Source organism: Larus michahellis, chromosome Z (genome assembly GCF_964199755.1).
Source record: "Larus michahellis chromosome Z, bLarMic1.1, whole genome shotgun sequence".
NCBI classification, from domain to species: domain Eukaryota; kingdom Metazoa; phylum Chordata; class Aves; order Charadriiformes; family Laridae; genus Larus; species Larus michahellis.
In genome coordinates, this window is record NC_133930.1 from 79,036,872 (window position 1) to 79,052,103 (window position 15,232).

General features: G+C 38.0%; 1 protein-coding gene across 1 annotated transcript in view; it reads left to right on the forward strand.

Moving 5' to 3' along the window:
- The window catches only part of MSH3 (mutS homolog 3), a 119,129-nt gene that overhangs the window by 53,385 nt on the left and 50,512 nt on the right, over positions 1-15,232 (forward strand). The window contains exon 13 of the mRNA XM_074569706.1: positions 9,424-9,556. Coding sequence (XP_074425807.1) covers positions 9,424-9,556 — 133 coding nt within the window. The remainder of the gene's footprint in view (positions 1-9,423; positions 9,557-15,232) is intronic.

Below are 15,232 nucleotides of genomic sequence, written 5' to 3' on the forward strand. Positions count from 1 at the left end.
GGTTAGACTTTTTCACACTGCAGTTTCTGACAGGGATTTAATAAGGTTTTTTTTAATAGCTTTTATATATCCTAGCCACTTCAAAAAGGCTTCGATATAACCATCCTAAATAGTATCAGACTTTATGGAGGTTGATTATGTGCTTGGTGTTCACCTTAAAAGCGTACAGAATTTCTCTGCCACTTGACAAGAATAAATTGAAATAAATTAGTTTATTTCTTTTTCTGCTCTTGAGGCACCTTGCGACCTTTTGGGAATTGTTTGTGAAGTTGTCAGCGGGGGGAGCCAGAGCACAGGCCCTGGTCTGGTGTGGTGGCAGCACTGAGGATGGGCACCTGAAAAGGAGTGCCTCTACCCATTTTGCTCCCAAATTATCATGTTTGTGATGCAGCAGGTGAAATACCATTCAACAGTAAAATAGACAGTGTTCTTACCTTGACACAGAGGATAGAAAGCTGCTTGATTGGGGACTTCAGGCCCTCTTTCTTAAACAGAAAATTTAGTTTAAATTCTCCATTGTGTCTATGCAGAACCAGCTTTACAAGTTTGCAATTTTGGTTTCTTCTCTTTCTCCTTTGCTCTTTGTTACTTCTAGAGATTGCTACTTCCCTTTTCCAGCCTTTTTTCTTAGTATGGAAGGAAGTTCCATGGTTGGAGATGACAGTACTCCTCAGCTGAAACTAAAAAGGCTATTTTATTTCTGTGTATTTTTCCCTTTCTGACTCTTGAGTTTGTAATTTTGTGTACTTAGTGCATCAGACATTTCACCAGTATTGTTTCCAGTAATGCACACAAATGCACTTAGAGAACATTCTGTAATTGTAGTTCACCTGTGCGTCCTGGAGTGATGTTTTCAGAGGAAGTAAGATTTCTGTACTGCATCTTTTCCAGTCAGTGGGTAGGTGCATTTCCCTTGGTGTATCAAAAAGTGAGAAGGTGTAATTACTGCTTTATGCCTTACAGCTGAAAATCACTTGGGATGATGACTGACTAAATTTTCAGGGGAGAAAACATACACTAGGTTGAATCAAGGTAGAATGTGTACAGACAGCTCATTTGGGCAAACTTGAAGATATCCATTAGATCATCGGTGATGTAATACATTTAGAGACTAACAAGAAAAGGTTTCTAGCATTAGGCATGTGTGATTTAAAAAGTAATTAAAAAAAGAAAAGGCTTAACCAAGGATAGTGTAATGTCCTCACTTATTCACCTAGGTATACAAAGATGATGATGAGACTGTGTGAGTCATTGAGGACTGAGCTCTTTAGGAGGAATCAGGAAAGTAATTTTTTTTTGTAGGAGTTACATCTTTGTGGATTACAGAAGTGTTATCTTGCCTTGCCTATCTTGCCGTTGAAGTATAAGTTCTGTGGAGTGCCTTTCTCACCTAACTTCTGTAAGGGGAGTGGGAATAAAATTAAATAGAAAGCTAAGTTCGTTGAAACATTTTTGACTGAATGAAATGTGCTGTTTTCCTGTCGGGCAATGGAGTTTCAGCTGGAGAAAGGGTAGAGCTGTGTGTGATCATACTCAACAGCAAAAGGGCTAAGGACTGGTCTCAGGATACAGTGTTGTAATACAGTGTGATCTTTGTGTCTTTGTATGGGTGCAACATTTAAAAATAATTTCTTTCCTAATGCAAAATTAATCTCAGAACCTGTGAAGTTGATGTGAAACAGTCATTGCTTTTTGGATAGCTACAGGAAGAGGAGAAAGATAAGCTTAACATAGGCCTGATGAAGCAAACGTGGATATGGTTTGCATCTTTCTTGTTTTGATGTTGTATATTATGGATATGTTGTCCTATGGTGATGGTATAAAATAAAGTGCAAGGAAGTTGTTGCCCTACACAGGGACAATCTGAAGCCTCATCTCTTTGAAATGTGGTTTTCTGTGTCTCTTTGTTATATCCATGGTTACTTCCTCCCACTGTCATCTTTACATCTCCCTTTTCTGTTCTCTAAGTGTTATGACTGGCTCCAGGCTGTAGCAATGCTGCTTGTCCAGTCTGGAGTCCGGAGTAGACAACTGTGGAATAAATACTGCATGCTTTTCCTCATCAACTATAAATTTGTATCTGTGCCTTCCTCAGCTGTTGATTCTTGCAAAATTTGTAGGAAATTTGCTTCCTTGAGATCAAACAAACACCTTCCTCATCCTTGTCAAGGTTGGCTGGAATTGAACAGAGTTCAAAAGTGAAAAAAGCAGATAAGTAGCCAATTATATGGAGGTTTGTTATTTCCATATTAGTTCAGACTGTAAAGCTAATAAAGCTGTGACTAGGTGCTTAAAGTAGAACTTGAGATAAATGATGGGTGTATCATACTGAGCAATTTATAGCCACTGTAGGGGAATATATGTAGAATTCCATTCCTGTGCAGAGAACTCTGTGGCCTGTATGTATAGAAAGCATTGCATAAGAGAGTTTTTTTTTTCCCTCTCCCTCCTAGTCTGTTCCTGGAGAGGTGGAATATCTTTTAAATATCAGTGGGTGGACTTCATGAAGTGTCATTTCTAGTACTGTAGCCAGGGAGAAGGTAGAGACTTCACTATCTAGATAACCTGGAAAATGCCGGTGTTTGCCTTTGTTGCAAAAGTGCCTAGGTTATGAGTTACAAGAGTTATCTAGTGCAAAATTTTAAAAGCGTCGGTGTGGGGGATGGATAACGAAGTGATAAAATGTTTGTTGTGTGTATGATGTGAACATACTAGTTTGCACTATGCTCTCTCTTTGGGGTGATATCTAGTGGTTTTTGAGGGTATTTGTGGTTTGAAGTAGTTTAGACAGACTGATCTATGCAGCCTGTGCAGACAGAGTGATCCACAACTACCTAAATTGTATTTCTTTAATATTCTGTTGACTTTCTCAGTTTTTTAGTATGTTATGTATGATGTGCAGAAGCTAATGTAATGAAGTTAATGATAAGATTTTGGAGAGCAGAATGCCCTAAATACAGATCTCAGAAGTCATGTAACTTCCAGCATGGAAGGTTTGCTCAAGGTTTTGGAGTGAATAGGCTTTGCCCATGTCAGACTGTGTTGAAATAGGAAAAAACCTCACCCTTGTTTAAATACCAAGGAAGGAGAAAAATGGTATGTATTTAGAGAGTTGCCAGAAACGTTTTGACCTTTGCTTTGCAGGCTAGAGAAACCAAATTTTTAATTACCCCTTAGAAACAGGATTTCAGGATTTTTTCCTGTGATTCTAGTAGCCTTTGTGCCCCATTTCTTCCAGTTCTGGATGAGATGACGCTTTAACGGAGGCTGAATTGAAGCCTTGTAGGAAAGTAGTAATAATTACTATTAGTCTGAACCTACTTTGCCTGCAAGATCATAGAATGACTATAGATTTAGCAAATTCAGAACTGCAGACAGTTATCTACCACTAAAGAAGAGAAAGAGTGTAAACTGGTATTACTAATGCAACATGACTTTTATTTGGAGGATATGTACTGTAGAGCTGGGAAGAAGAGGGTCCCTTTATAGTGATGTTGGCAACGACATGTCTTTCCTAATATAAAACCAGCTTGTTCTAAATCCTCTTGCTTTGAATGGATTGAGTGCTGTTTTATTTATACTTTTATACAAAAAATACAGTCCTAAAGGAAAGTCTTTCAAGTCTGACTTTGTCATTGTTCCCTTAATTAAGATATCTGGACAGTAAAACAAACTACCTAAAGGTCTTTAAAGAAACCTATTTTAATTCCAAGTTAAACTGGTTGCCATTTAATGCCATTGTCATCCAGAGCTGGATTAGAATCTTCTTTTGCAGCAGTGATTTAGGAATAAAATCCATCCATCCTACAGCAGAATTTCACCGGCTAAATTTTTCTCCTAAGAATAAAGATTTTATAGCATCAGTGCCAATATAAAATGCACAAATGCAGGTTACAGCATATGCGTGAGATCTCAAAATTGTTGTAGTAAAGAAAAAGATTGCAGCATCATCACATGTATTCATTCATTTTTGCTAGCTGTGTTTTGGTACCATTGAATGCTGTGTCTAACTCCTTATAAATGTAGTAATCAGGCATTCATTCATGTTGGCTATAGAAGCTAATGGTTCCCTTTTTTGGCACAAATAGCTGAAATACATTGTGTGTGAACATGAACAAAAAGTGTTTGATTACCATTTGCATATTCTTTTAACAGATGTGAAGACAAAGTTTATAGTACTTGTATATTGCTGTTAAGTATTTGAGATCCATTCAGGAATATTGTCTTCTCGTGGTTGCATGTTTATTTAGGGGAACTTTGGACCTCTCTGGATGGGTCTGAGACATTTGGAGTTTTGAGAGTAAATTGCTCTGTTTCTTCTGCATATAGAAAAACAAGTGAACAGGTCCAGAAGGATGATAATTTTTTTATGTTTCATGTAAATTTCACTGTAGTAATTACCGTTGTTTTGTACTTTTTCCTTGTTGCTAATGCATAAAATTCCAGCGGTCACAGCTCCATTTAACATTTCAGAATTTATCCCATAAAGTTAGCCAGATTCTAACTTAGCCACCTAAGTAAAAAAGCCAGAGACAGACTGTTTATTTTTGTTTGCTTTTTCTTTAAAAAGATATATACAGTTTATTGATTGCATAGTGTAATTCTACACAGCTTTGGGTTTTGATGGCATTAATTGCTTCTTATGAGAGAGAGTGATCTAAAGCAAAAAACCACTGTACTGTTTAACTTAATCAACTCCTAGAATGTCTTCGTTTGTAAGCTGTGTTCTGAAGCAAGGTCAAGAATAAAAGCAAAATATCAAGTGAGCCAAAATATAAAGCAACAGAAGTCAGAATGGCCTTCACTGCGTCCTGTGTTTGAAAGAAGCCAGTGTCACAGAAGAGTATGAGAACCGGGCAACTGGGTACTGTTACCTCCCCAGAAGACTCCCAGCTTCTAGCAATTTGCGGTTCAGGGACTTCCTCAGGCACAATCGATACCCACGTGTATCTTGCATTTTCCCAATGTTTAAGTAATACATTTTCTTTCTTTGAAATGCTGTAGTTAGGCAGGAGGCTACTAGGCTTTGATCTAGATAATATAGTTCATGGGAAGCAATGTTTGTTGTTTCATACCCTTCGTTATGGTTTTTTTCAGGCATTAAATTCTTGTGACTGGTAGTTTTATGTATTGCTGAGATCTCTAAACAGGTGTAATAAAACTAATTTCAAATCTGTGCATTCACTGTGCTTGAGCTATGTCCTTACTGTGATGAATGAACTCATACTTCATGCATTTATCATAATGCACAAAGAGATTATGAGTTTTATGATAAATTTGTACTTATTTACCTTGTATAAAAATAAAACCTTGTATGACTGAAAATTTTCTGCAGTTCTTATATCGCAGTTATGTTATCGATTTCAGTCTGATTTCAATGTAATGATACATTATCACATCTAAAAATGTTAGGTTTTCTTCACTGTATGAGAGATCGGCATATCCGTTATCACACTAGCAACCATCAATTCTATTTAGATGGTTAAGATGTTCAGATGTTAATTCAGTGCAGTGCATTCGTATCTGCAGCCTTCGGCATTGTCAAAATAGTTTTTAGTTCAGGATTCAAATATTTTTGTATTTGATAATTTTCTGTACTGTTCACATATCTGGCAGCAGAATAATACAGGGGAGTATCTCATGATTTAATTTCAAGTAGTTCTTATAAATGACTAAAATAAAAAATTCTGCAGTTAAGTTTTGTTATGTTTAAATACACTGCAAAGCGATTTTAGTGTTGTATTAATGTTGCTATTCTTAAATGGAGAGTATGGCAGAAGTAAGTGTACTGTTTTTAGTCAACTGTCTTATGTTACATTATTTCACAGAAGATTGTTTGGAAAATTGGATAGAGCTCAGGTTGCTGACATGGTTTATACAGATGGGAAAGAATAGGCTAATATTCCACATAAATAGAGAACGAAGTTGTAGCCAGTTTATAAAATGTAAGACAGTTTCTTAGTATAAGCTGTTGAGTTTCTTTGTATAATGTTAGATTCAGATTTTCTAATGGTGGAATTTTTTTCCAGATTATGCAGAGACTAGAAACCCCAAACTGTACACAGAATATGCTGAATAACTGTGCAGTGCAGAACAAATTTCTTTTGAGGTGGTTTAACAGCTGATAAGGATAATATATTGGTCCTCAACGAAATGTTTATTAGTTTAAATATTTAAAGTTTAAAAGCATACCTTGAAATTAATCATCCGGCTGCTTTTATATCTCTTCCCTGTCCTTCTTTCCTCATACATGTGAAGTTTTACATAATTTTTCCCTGTACTTTCAGGCTTTTGAAATAGGACTCCCACTATGTTTTCAGGTGGAAAAAATGGGTCATTTGATACTGGATGCTGTTTTCCTGACCCTTTCTTATTTGTAGGATTAAAGCAGAAAAACTCTATGGATGCTTAGTTTTAGATTACTGGAGCTACAGTAACATAGCCATATGTGAGGGTGATTAAAGTGCAGATTAAGCTTTGAAGGGAGGAGTTTTTTGAATATCTGCATCTATTTTACATATTACTGTATGTTTTCAATTGGCCACGTAAATATAATCATGCTGTTTAAATTAAGTGGCGGTGTTCTGGAACAGAATTCTGCTGCTTATATGTGCTTTTTATAATAAAAATACAGATTATTTTCTTCTTTAAGGTACACATGTTTATACTTTAACAGTTCGTTATTCCTTCATGCAGAGGAGTGTTCCAGGGTCTCAAGTACAGCGCGTTTTAATAATTCTCCATGAAAATGTAATTGTGGCTGATGATACTGACCTTTCAGAATTTCAGTATAGCTGTTTGCTACCTTCAAACCTGCATACTTGGGGTATTTTATTACTTTGTCACTGATATTAACACTTCTCAATTTCCTTTCCATTATCCAGATATAGTTTAGAGCGTCTCACTAATTGATGTACAAAGCTTAAATCTCTGCTATCTTGAATACGCTGTGTGGATGTCAACAGCTTGCTCTTTGGTTATATCGTTGCATAACTTTTGGTAACCCAGCCAGCATACACCAGATACGTGATTGTGTCTCCTAAGGATCAGATTTAAAGCTCGGACGTGTTCTGTGCTGAAAACAGCCCCTAAAGGTCTCAGCAGTTGCACTTGACGGCAGCTGCTTTGTGCTGCTGTTACTTGCAGGTTGCCTGGCTGCCCAGAGAAACAGGAGCAATGTTTAATTTTGTGCATTTGGAGTGGAACGGTGGTGGGGAAGAGGAAGGTGTTTTTGTGACCTGTAACAGGGCTGCTGAGCAGAGCCTGCAAAGTCTGACAGTCGGTTTTCCTCAGGGCTGGGAAAAAGCAGTCTTTCAGGATAGTGGAGTGTTTTGGGTGCTGTGGTGTGATGGGAGAGTCTGCTGTCCAGTGCAGAAATCACCGACTGAGTTCCAAAGGTGTCTGGGGTCAGGACAGCAGGGAGCCCATCACCCCAGTTTGTACGGTGGCTGTGGAGGAGTGCATCTACCTGCGCTCCAGGTAGATGGGGTACTGCAAATCCTGGTTTTGTACGGCAAGGCTGCTCTGGGAATGAAAATGTGTCATTTGTGACAGATGAGGGGATGGCTTTACGATATTAGTATAAAGCGGTATGTCACTGCAAAAATCCTGGCACTTAAATGCCGTTAGATTTATGTATATCCAAGTGCACATCCAGTCTATGACGTTCTCTCTTTCACATGCAGTGTAATAAAATTTCAAGGACTCTTAGATTTAGCTGTCTCTCTGGGCCAGAGGCCTCTGTTGTAATGTCTGCAACCTGTGGAGCTGCCTAATTTCATTGATTTCGTCATGGATAGTATTTGTTAGTAGCTACAGTGGCAAGTGGCACAGCAATTCTTCAAAAAAAGCTGTGGGCAAGACAGGCAGACTTTTCCCAAAATCTTACATTTTGATTGCATCCTTACTTTTTTTCCCTCTGTGTTGGCAGAGCTCTAAGCATCTCTCTGGTTTGTGAGAACAGATGTGGGCTGGGCTGTATTTGCCTTGCACACACTTGACTGGTATATGAAGTGTCAGTATCAAGGAACTGCTTCCTTCTTAACCTGCAAGGGTGGATGGACAGACGGACTCATAGCAGCGTGGGAATTTTTGAGCTTTCTTGTCTCAGGAGGAGAATGTTGTAATAAGGCTTACTTGTCATTCTGGGAGAAAACACAAGGCTTTTAAAATAAGCACTGGGATGTCTTAAGGATTTTTAAGGTTTCTTGGAACGTTATGTTTCAGATTCAGCCTTATTTGCTGGAAACTTTTTGAATGCCAGCTAAAGCCTTCCAGCGTGATGGTACCCGCAGAGTGTGCCCAGCAGCACATTGTGGGGAGGGGTCTTGGGAAACACGATCTGAAACAGATGGTTTTTGTTGTGAATTCTGTTGCTTCAGCAAATCTTACCATAGCTTTCACCTAGTTGACCCTATTTTGCAGTGTACACAGTTACCTCAAAGGTAAAGTCTGAACATGTAAAAGCTACATTCAGAGGAATTGTGCTATTCAGCTTTGACACATCTCTTCCACTGCTGTCTTGCAGCGACCTCACTACTTTTCACTCTGTTTCCTTTGGGCAGTATGCATCCATGCACCCCTAATCTCAGTCTTTTCGTAGAAAGACAGATTGAGGCAATTTGGTTCCACAGAAAGCAGAAATGGAGTTTACTTTAGCTCTGCAATCTACAGCCAGTTTGTGGATATATTGAAAGTTGTAACTGCCGTTAGCAGCAATGTAAATTGAGGTGAACCTTGGCAGTAGGTTTTCCATTTTAAAGCTCTTTTTTGACAGTGGCTGTAAGAAGATGATTGTAAGGAAGGTGAAAATAACTATAGAATTATTTCTTTGCATAAAAAAATGTTTCCTCATTGATTGACTTCAGTCCTGGAATACTGAGATTCGTATTGCAGGTTATGGGGAAAAAGAAAAAAAGAAGCAAAAAACCGAACATAGTTCTGATTCATGTAATTACCAATTGCTGGTCTGGGTCAAAAGTAGAGGGGCAAATTGGTAACCAGTATTTATACCCTGTTGGAATAAAGTATGCTAAATAGAGTTCAAATGTAAACTCACCCTCCCCCAGGTACGTGCCTGCAAATTTGAGTTAGATATTCAGGATTCAATGTTGCTTATATTATATACCACTAGACCTGAGCACATAGACATGAGCACTGAAGTGTGTATTTGGCTGTTTTGAGCACAGAGAGGGGATGATGAGCATATATCCAGGATCTTGCTTACATCTTGAATGAACGCACAAGATTCTCCACGTTTCTTAATTCTTCTACTTACCTATTCATGAGAATGTGACTGTAGTCAAAGTTTAAAAAAACCTAACAGAACCAAAACAAACCAAAGGAAAAAGTTCACTAGCTCTATGCCTTCCCCTCAGAGAAACACAAGTTTTATTTATTAATCTTATGATTATTCTTTTACAGTGAAATAAATGCCCGGCTTGATGCTGTGTCTGAAATTCTGCTGTCAGAATCCAGTGTGTTTGGTCAGATTCGAAATCTTCTTTGTAAGCTGCCAGATATAGAGAGAGGCCTCTGCAGTGTTTTTCACAAAAAGGTATATCCGTAATTACATTAATCTGTTATTTTCTAAGTGGTGTGATTCTATCTTAATGTACTTCCATAGTTTTTGCATGTTTGTTTAAAAGTATTTTCTTTTTAACAAGACTGAAGCTGAAATAACAAAGGGATGTAACTTTTTGTAAAGTTATTCTTACCTTATGATAGAATCTTATTTTATTTGTTATCAGGTTTTGTGAAGTTATTTTTACCTTATGGTAGAATCTTATTTTATTTGTTATCAGTGATATGCTGATAGAAGAAATGTCTGAATAGAATTCCAGAATACATACATCGTATTGCTAATGCTAACAGGAAAAACATCTACGGTACTCATGACTTAGTGGCTGGATTCAGTGAGATAGGATGGTGCAGTAGGTCCTTGTGCCATAAATCCTTGTGCCATAAATTATTGCCCTTTAAAACAATGGATTGCATTTTGTATGCTTATCTAAAATCACACTTGCAACTCACTTGGCTGTAGTTGGCTGTTTTCAAATGAATGTTAATTTGTTTGTAAATTCTGTAATTTGGATCTCACTTGCACATTTTAATAAGAATTACTTGTAATGAGACACTGACAATTCTTAGTTGAAGCAGATTAATGTGCTAATGGCACCTGTGCAGTACTTCATGTTCTTTTATTTCACTGTTATATTTAGAGGTTTTGACGGTTTGTTTTAGATAAAGGAATAGGTGGGTAGAAGAGCAAAGTTTTAATTTCTTTGGATGGTACAGCACAAAGGTTTCCTCTCTCTGAAAATGTGAAACTCTGTTCGTGTATAATTTTTAAAGCCATAATGTAGCAGTGTTAGGCACATGGAAAGATTTGCATATTTAAATGAATGGATACAGAGGTCCAGCCATAATAAAATTTATTAAAAGAGGGAGTGTGCACCAACTTCCCCATCTTCTAAAATGTACAGTATCCATATGATACAATGTTCTTTCGAAAGAACTGTCCAGGAATTAGATAATTCACTTCTTAATGGTTTAACTCATTTCAGGTTGAGTAGTATGTAATAATGTTTGTAGGGATACATCTGTATTTCACAACATCTTGGCAATCCTCCACTGCTATCCTGTGCTTCCTTTTTTTTTTAATTTATTTTATTTTATTGTAGTAGTTTGTATCTGTTTCTTCAGGTGACCCTTCCTGTTTTAGGGCTGCTTACCCTTCTCAGCTTTAAAGCTGGCATTTAGGTGGAACCATTCAGAAGCCCTGGATTTTCATGTGATTTTTGGAATGAGGTGACAATGTAGTTTGTCTTAACAACAGCTGCTGTAGCGTGAAGATATGTTTAGTGAATCAGATGCTGGAAAGAAGTTGCAGGAGAGGCGAAGTGCTCCAGCAGAATCCTTAAGAAGGATAAATGCAGGGCAGGGAAGATCCAAGCACAAACTCTTCCTTTGATGAATAAGCTTCCCTTAGTAAAAACCTAGTTTGTAATCCATTGCAGAACACAGTGAAGAACATCCAAAGCAATGAAGATCTTTAGGACTTTGAGGAGATCAAAATGTCCCTGAAAGATGGGGTCTGTTTTGAATAAAGAATCAAAAGCACTCTCTGGGAAACATTCTACAGTCTAGACAGACAGTGAATATGGAGCCTGAAGAAAGGTCCCTGCAAAGCAGATACATATTCAAGAACACAGAATAACTGGTTTTCATGATATTTTTTTTCAGAATATCCAGTAAATGCTGCCATTTCAGTTCTCACTAGGAGCCTTTCCAGTTCTGTTAATTCCAGATGTCCGTCTCCCACATGCTCAAAATGAGGTTCCCTGCAATTTCATTCCCTCTAAGGCTTACAGAACTCTTGAGTGAAGCTCACTGTTGGCTTAACTAAAGGAATATGCTGTAATGCAGGCTTGTTAATTCAGTGTCAGCTGCAGGAAATATAGGTGGATGTGGCAAGTATTTTGGCATTCATGCCCTTTAAACTTCAGTAATGTTATTATTTAAGGAGGTATGTTTCAGGAAGGGAGACCTCTGAAGTGTGCAGAGGTGGCTGGGTTGTCTCAGTCATTCCAAACATCTTTTGTTCAGATCAGCCACTGCAGAACTTTTATTGTGCAATGCACTTTGCACCAGTAACCTCTAGAGGAGACAGAAAAAAAATGAAGGCAAACCAGTACTCTGTTTTGGAACTGATTTTGCAAGGCAGAGCATCCTTATAGGAACTCTTCTGGTAAATAACATCATTGTATATTTTCCTGGTCTGACTATTAATATTTTTTTTATTAAGTCTGCTAATGATTTTTACCTGGTGGCATCGTTCAAACTGGCAATTGTTAATCTGACCCTCTACAAGTTCCCATTACCATGGACCCAAACCACCAAACCCCATTGCTGTTTTCTCCTCAGGTATGAGGAATCTGTAATTAGAAAAGCATTCTTGTAGTGGGAATTAGGTGTTACCTTGGAGGTCGTATTACTAGCTCCAAGTTTGCCCCAGCCTGATAAAGGTCTATGGGAATGGTTAAGGAGACAAGAACAAAGTTACTGTTGCTATGGAGGGAGGAATTTTAATACCAGGACTGATTGTTCTTCTCAGTTCTTGCGGCTCCAGCACCTGACATCTTGCCAGGCAGAAACACTGTCAACAACAGAATGGCCTCACCCTTCTCTATGTCAAGAAAAGGATGTCTGGAGATGAACTGTTTGAAGGCTTCTTGGTAACATTCAGGAGTTGACTTCAAAAGGAGACTGAGAGACAGGGAATTGTCAAGAGTTTTGTCTTAATGGTCCCTGGAGCTGATGCAGAATTAGATCTTGCTGGAAGACACATTGGCTCAATGCTTTCAATACCCAGTTCAGCCATGCCCTCTAGCCTCTGGAGAGAGCCACCAAATAGTAGAGTAAAATTTAGGCCACATGCATTTCCTTTTGTGCTCTTCATTTCAGGACAGTGGGAAATATGAATGACAGGGCGCTACTTTTTTTTGTCTCAGTTAATGTGATGACTGTTTAGCCTTGCCTTGGAGTGCACTGAGTGGCAAGAGAGCAGTCAGAGAGGCCTGTGCTTGAGTAGGTCTAAAAACCAGTACAGAGTAAACATGCCATCAGTACTTTTACAAATGTGTCCTACAGAGCCATCCTGGTGTTGCTTGCTGGTTTCATGCCCGGTTTCGTGCAGTGTGTTTCAGAAGATAAATATACAAGCTTGATCCATGAGTGTTTATCTTATTTGTACCCTTTGCTCAATAAACATTATTTTTTGACTAAAGCTCAGTCATGAAAGTTGACAGGAATCATCATAACAAATGGTCATTGAATTTACAGATCACATTAAAGTGAAGCTGTTTCACTGAACTCCTACACAAGGAGTGAGGTCAATATTCAAACTTTACCGGAATGTGTTGTAAAATGTCATTTCAATTTGTTCTGCTCCTAACTCCAGCCATAGGCTGTCCCTCATTCGGAGTTCCTCACAAGTTGCTGCAGTTGGGAAAACCTGTTTGGTTCTGAATCAGTCTCTAAAACTTTGCTGCCCACTTACCAGGCTGCTCACCTGTGCCAAATAAAGCAGGCAGTTGCTACAAGTTGGGTATTTGCTGCTTGGCTGCCTACAGGCTCCTTGTGGGGTTTGCCTTTCAGTTTTTCAGTGAATACTTCACTATTTCACTGTCATGCTCAGACTCCTCAGAGGAGAAGGGTGCAGCTCAGCTGGGTGATAAGTGTTTAAAATCTTTAATGTAAGTTTGTCAGCCAGAATGATGCTGAAAATGTGCCCTTCCATGGAATTTCACGCTTCACTGAAGATAGTGTGATTTTTTTGAAGATTCAGAGAAAATCGTAGTTTTCTGATTTCTTTCTCTTTTATGAAATCAATACCTGTCATATATGCTTAGGAAATTAGTTACTGTTTCTATAGAATGTTTAAAATAAATTCTCCCCGTAGCAATATATTATTGACTTCGTCTAACACACGTTAGTTTTTTTCCTCTTTTTGTTCTATGATAGCAGTATGCACATCTTGCCTACACTGTACTTTTAATCTTTTAAAGAATTTGCATTGCAGATATTTCTAGATATATGTTATTAAATGCTGATTTAATGGTTTCCCATTAAGCTGATTAATATAAATAGTGACATAGCAAGGGGACATAGTAACCTTAAAATGAAATACCTAATTTCTCCTAGTATACTCGCTATACTAAAACCATAAAGGTAGTTATTACAGTTGGAAAGGAGTGATAAATGTATGCTGTGTTTCAACTTCCACTTTTTTTATTAGAAATGCTTTTAACTTGGAGCGGTCAGTGGCTGGCAGCTGTGGGTCTCTGTGGCTCCCTTCTAGATCTGTTGGAAACAATTTCACTAACGCAAACAAGGCTAAATTGCTTTCGGTATTGTTGAAAGGATGTTAGACGTGGCATACTGCTGTGCCTCTCTCATGCATTCTTCTCAGTGGCAGCTATACCATTTTCAGTACAGTTTGATAAACTGCTAGTTGAAAGTATTGTTTGGCATCACTGTCATCTCTGAGGTTATTTTTCTAGTGCCAGAGAAGCTGTAGCTATCATTGACAGCATTTCAAAATTAGACTTCAAAAATAGCATTGAATGAGCTTGTGAGAATCTTCTGTGAATGCACGACTATTAATCCTGCTTTATGTAAACCATTTTTACTGTATTTTAAAAGCTTCTAACTTATAACACAGTTATATAGCTTTTGTAAGGTTACTTAGGATTTAAATGGAATCAGTCCCACTTTAACGTAGACCAGCTTTTCAGAGTTATTTTTATGCATCTGTTCCAAGTTATCTGTTTGCTTAGTAAATCATTTCTGCAGTGGAGCCATTAAATTTTAGATGCAAAGTCCTGCAGTGTTCCTAAAATCAAGCCAGGGGAAACAGTAATTCTCTGAATAAGCACAAAATGGGTATGTTCACCCTCTTTCTTGGGAATGTTGTGTTTAACGAAGTTGTTTGCAGTAAAGCATGCTGAATTTGCATTCTCCAAAGGTACCGTAGACTAGCTCATACTAGAATCAAATAGGTTTTAACTCATTAGATGACTATTATGGTGTGTAGGCTGTCAGAGTTGCTGTGAGAAGCATCAGCATATTCATTAAGCATCCTTTGAGAAATCTCAGGATAACTTTCAGGGTTGTTTACAGTGTCTTTTGTATACAAACAAACAAGTTTGTTGGGGTTTGTTTTTTATTCCCCTGATGATTCTTTTAATAGGTGACACTGCCTTGAAATCTAGTGTCTTCCCCTTACTGAAGCCTCACCACCCTTACTGAAGAACACCTCAGACAGGTGTTCTTATATATTCTTAAAATTTCTTCTTTTTCCCACCGTCATACGGATAGTGTATAACTCCCTATTTGATTTCTTTTTTTACAGAGCAATTCAACAAAAAAAACCCAAACAAACACCACCTGTTCAACTGATGTATTTCTTACTGTCCATATTTGCTCATTCTTCTTTTCTGGACGTTGTTTTCGTATGAATCATGTAATGCTGTCTGTCAGGGAGCTACTTTGCAATTTCGCATGGCAGGGCTTCAGCCTTTGCTTCCTTCAGTACATTTTGTAGCAAGGGAAGTCTTGCAGAATTTTATCCTTTATCTGCATCAAGGTTGATGATGGTGATGCAGTCACTCATACTGTATTTGACTTTGACTTTGAGGCCAAGCCTGGATTTATCATTTGTTTAGTCTTT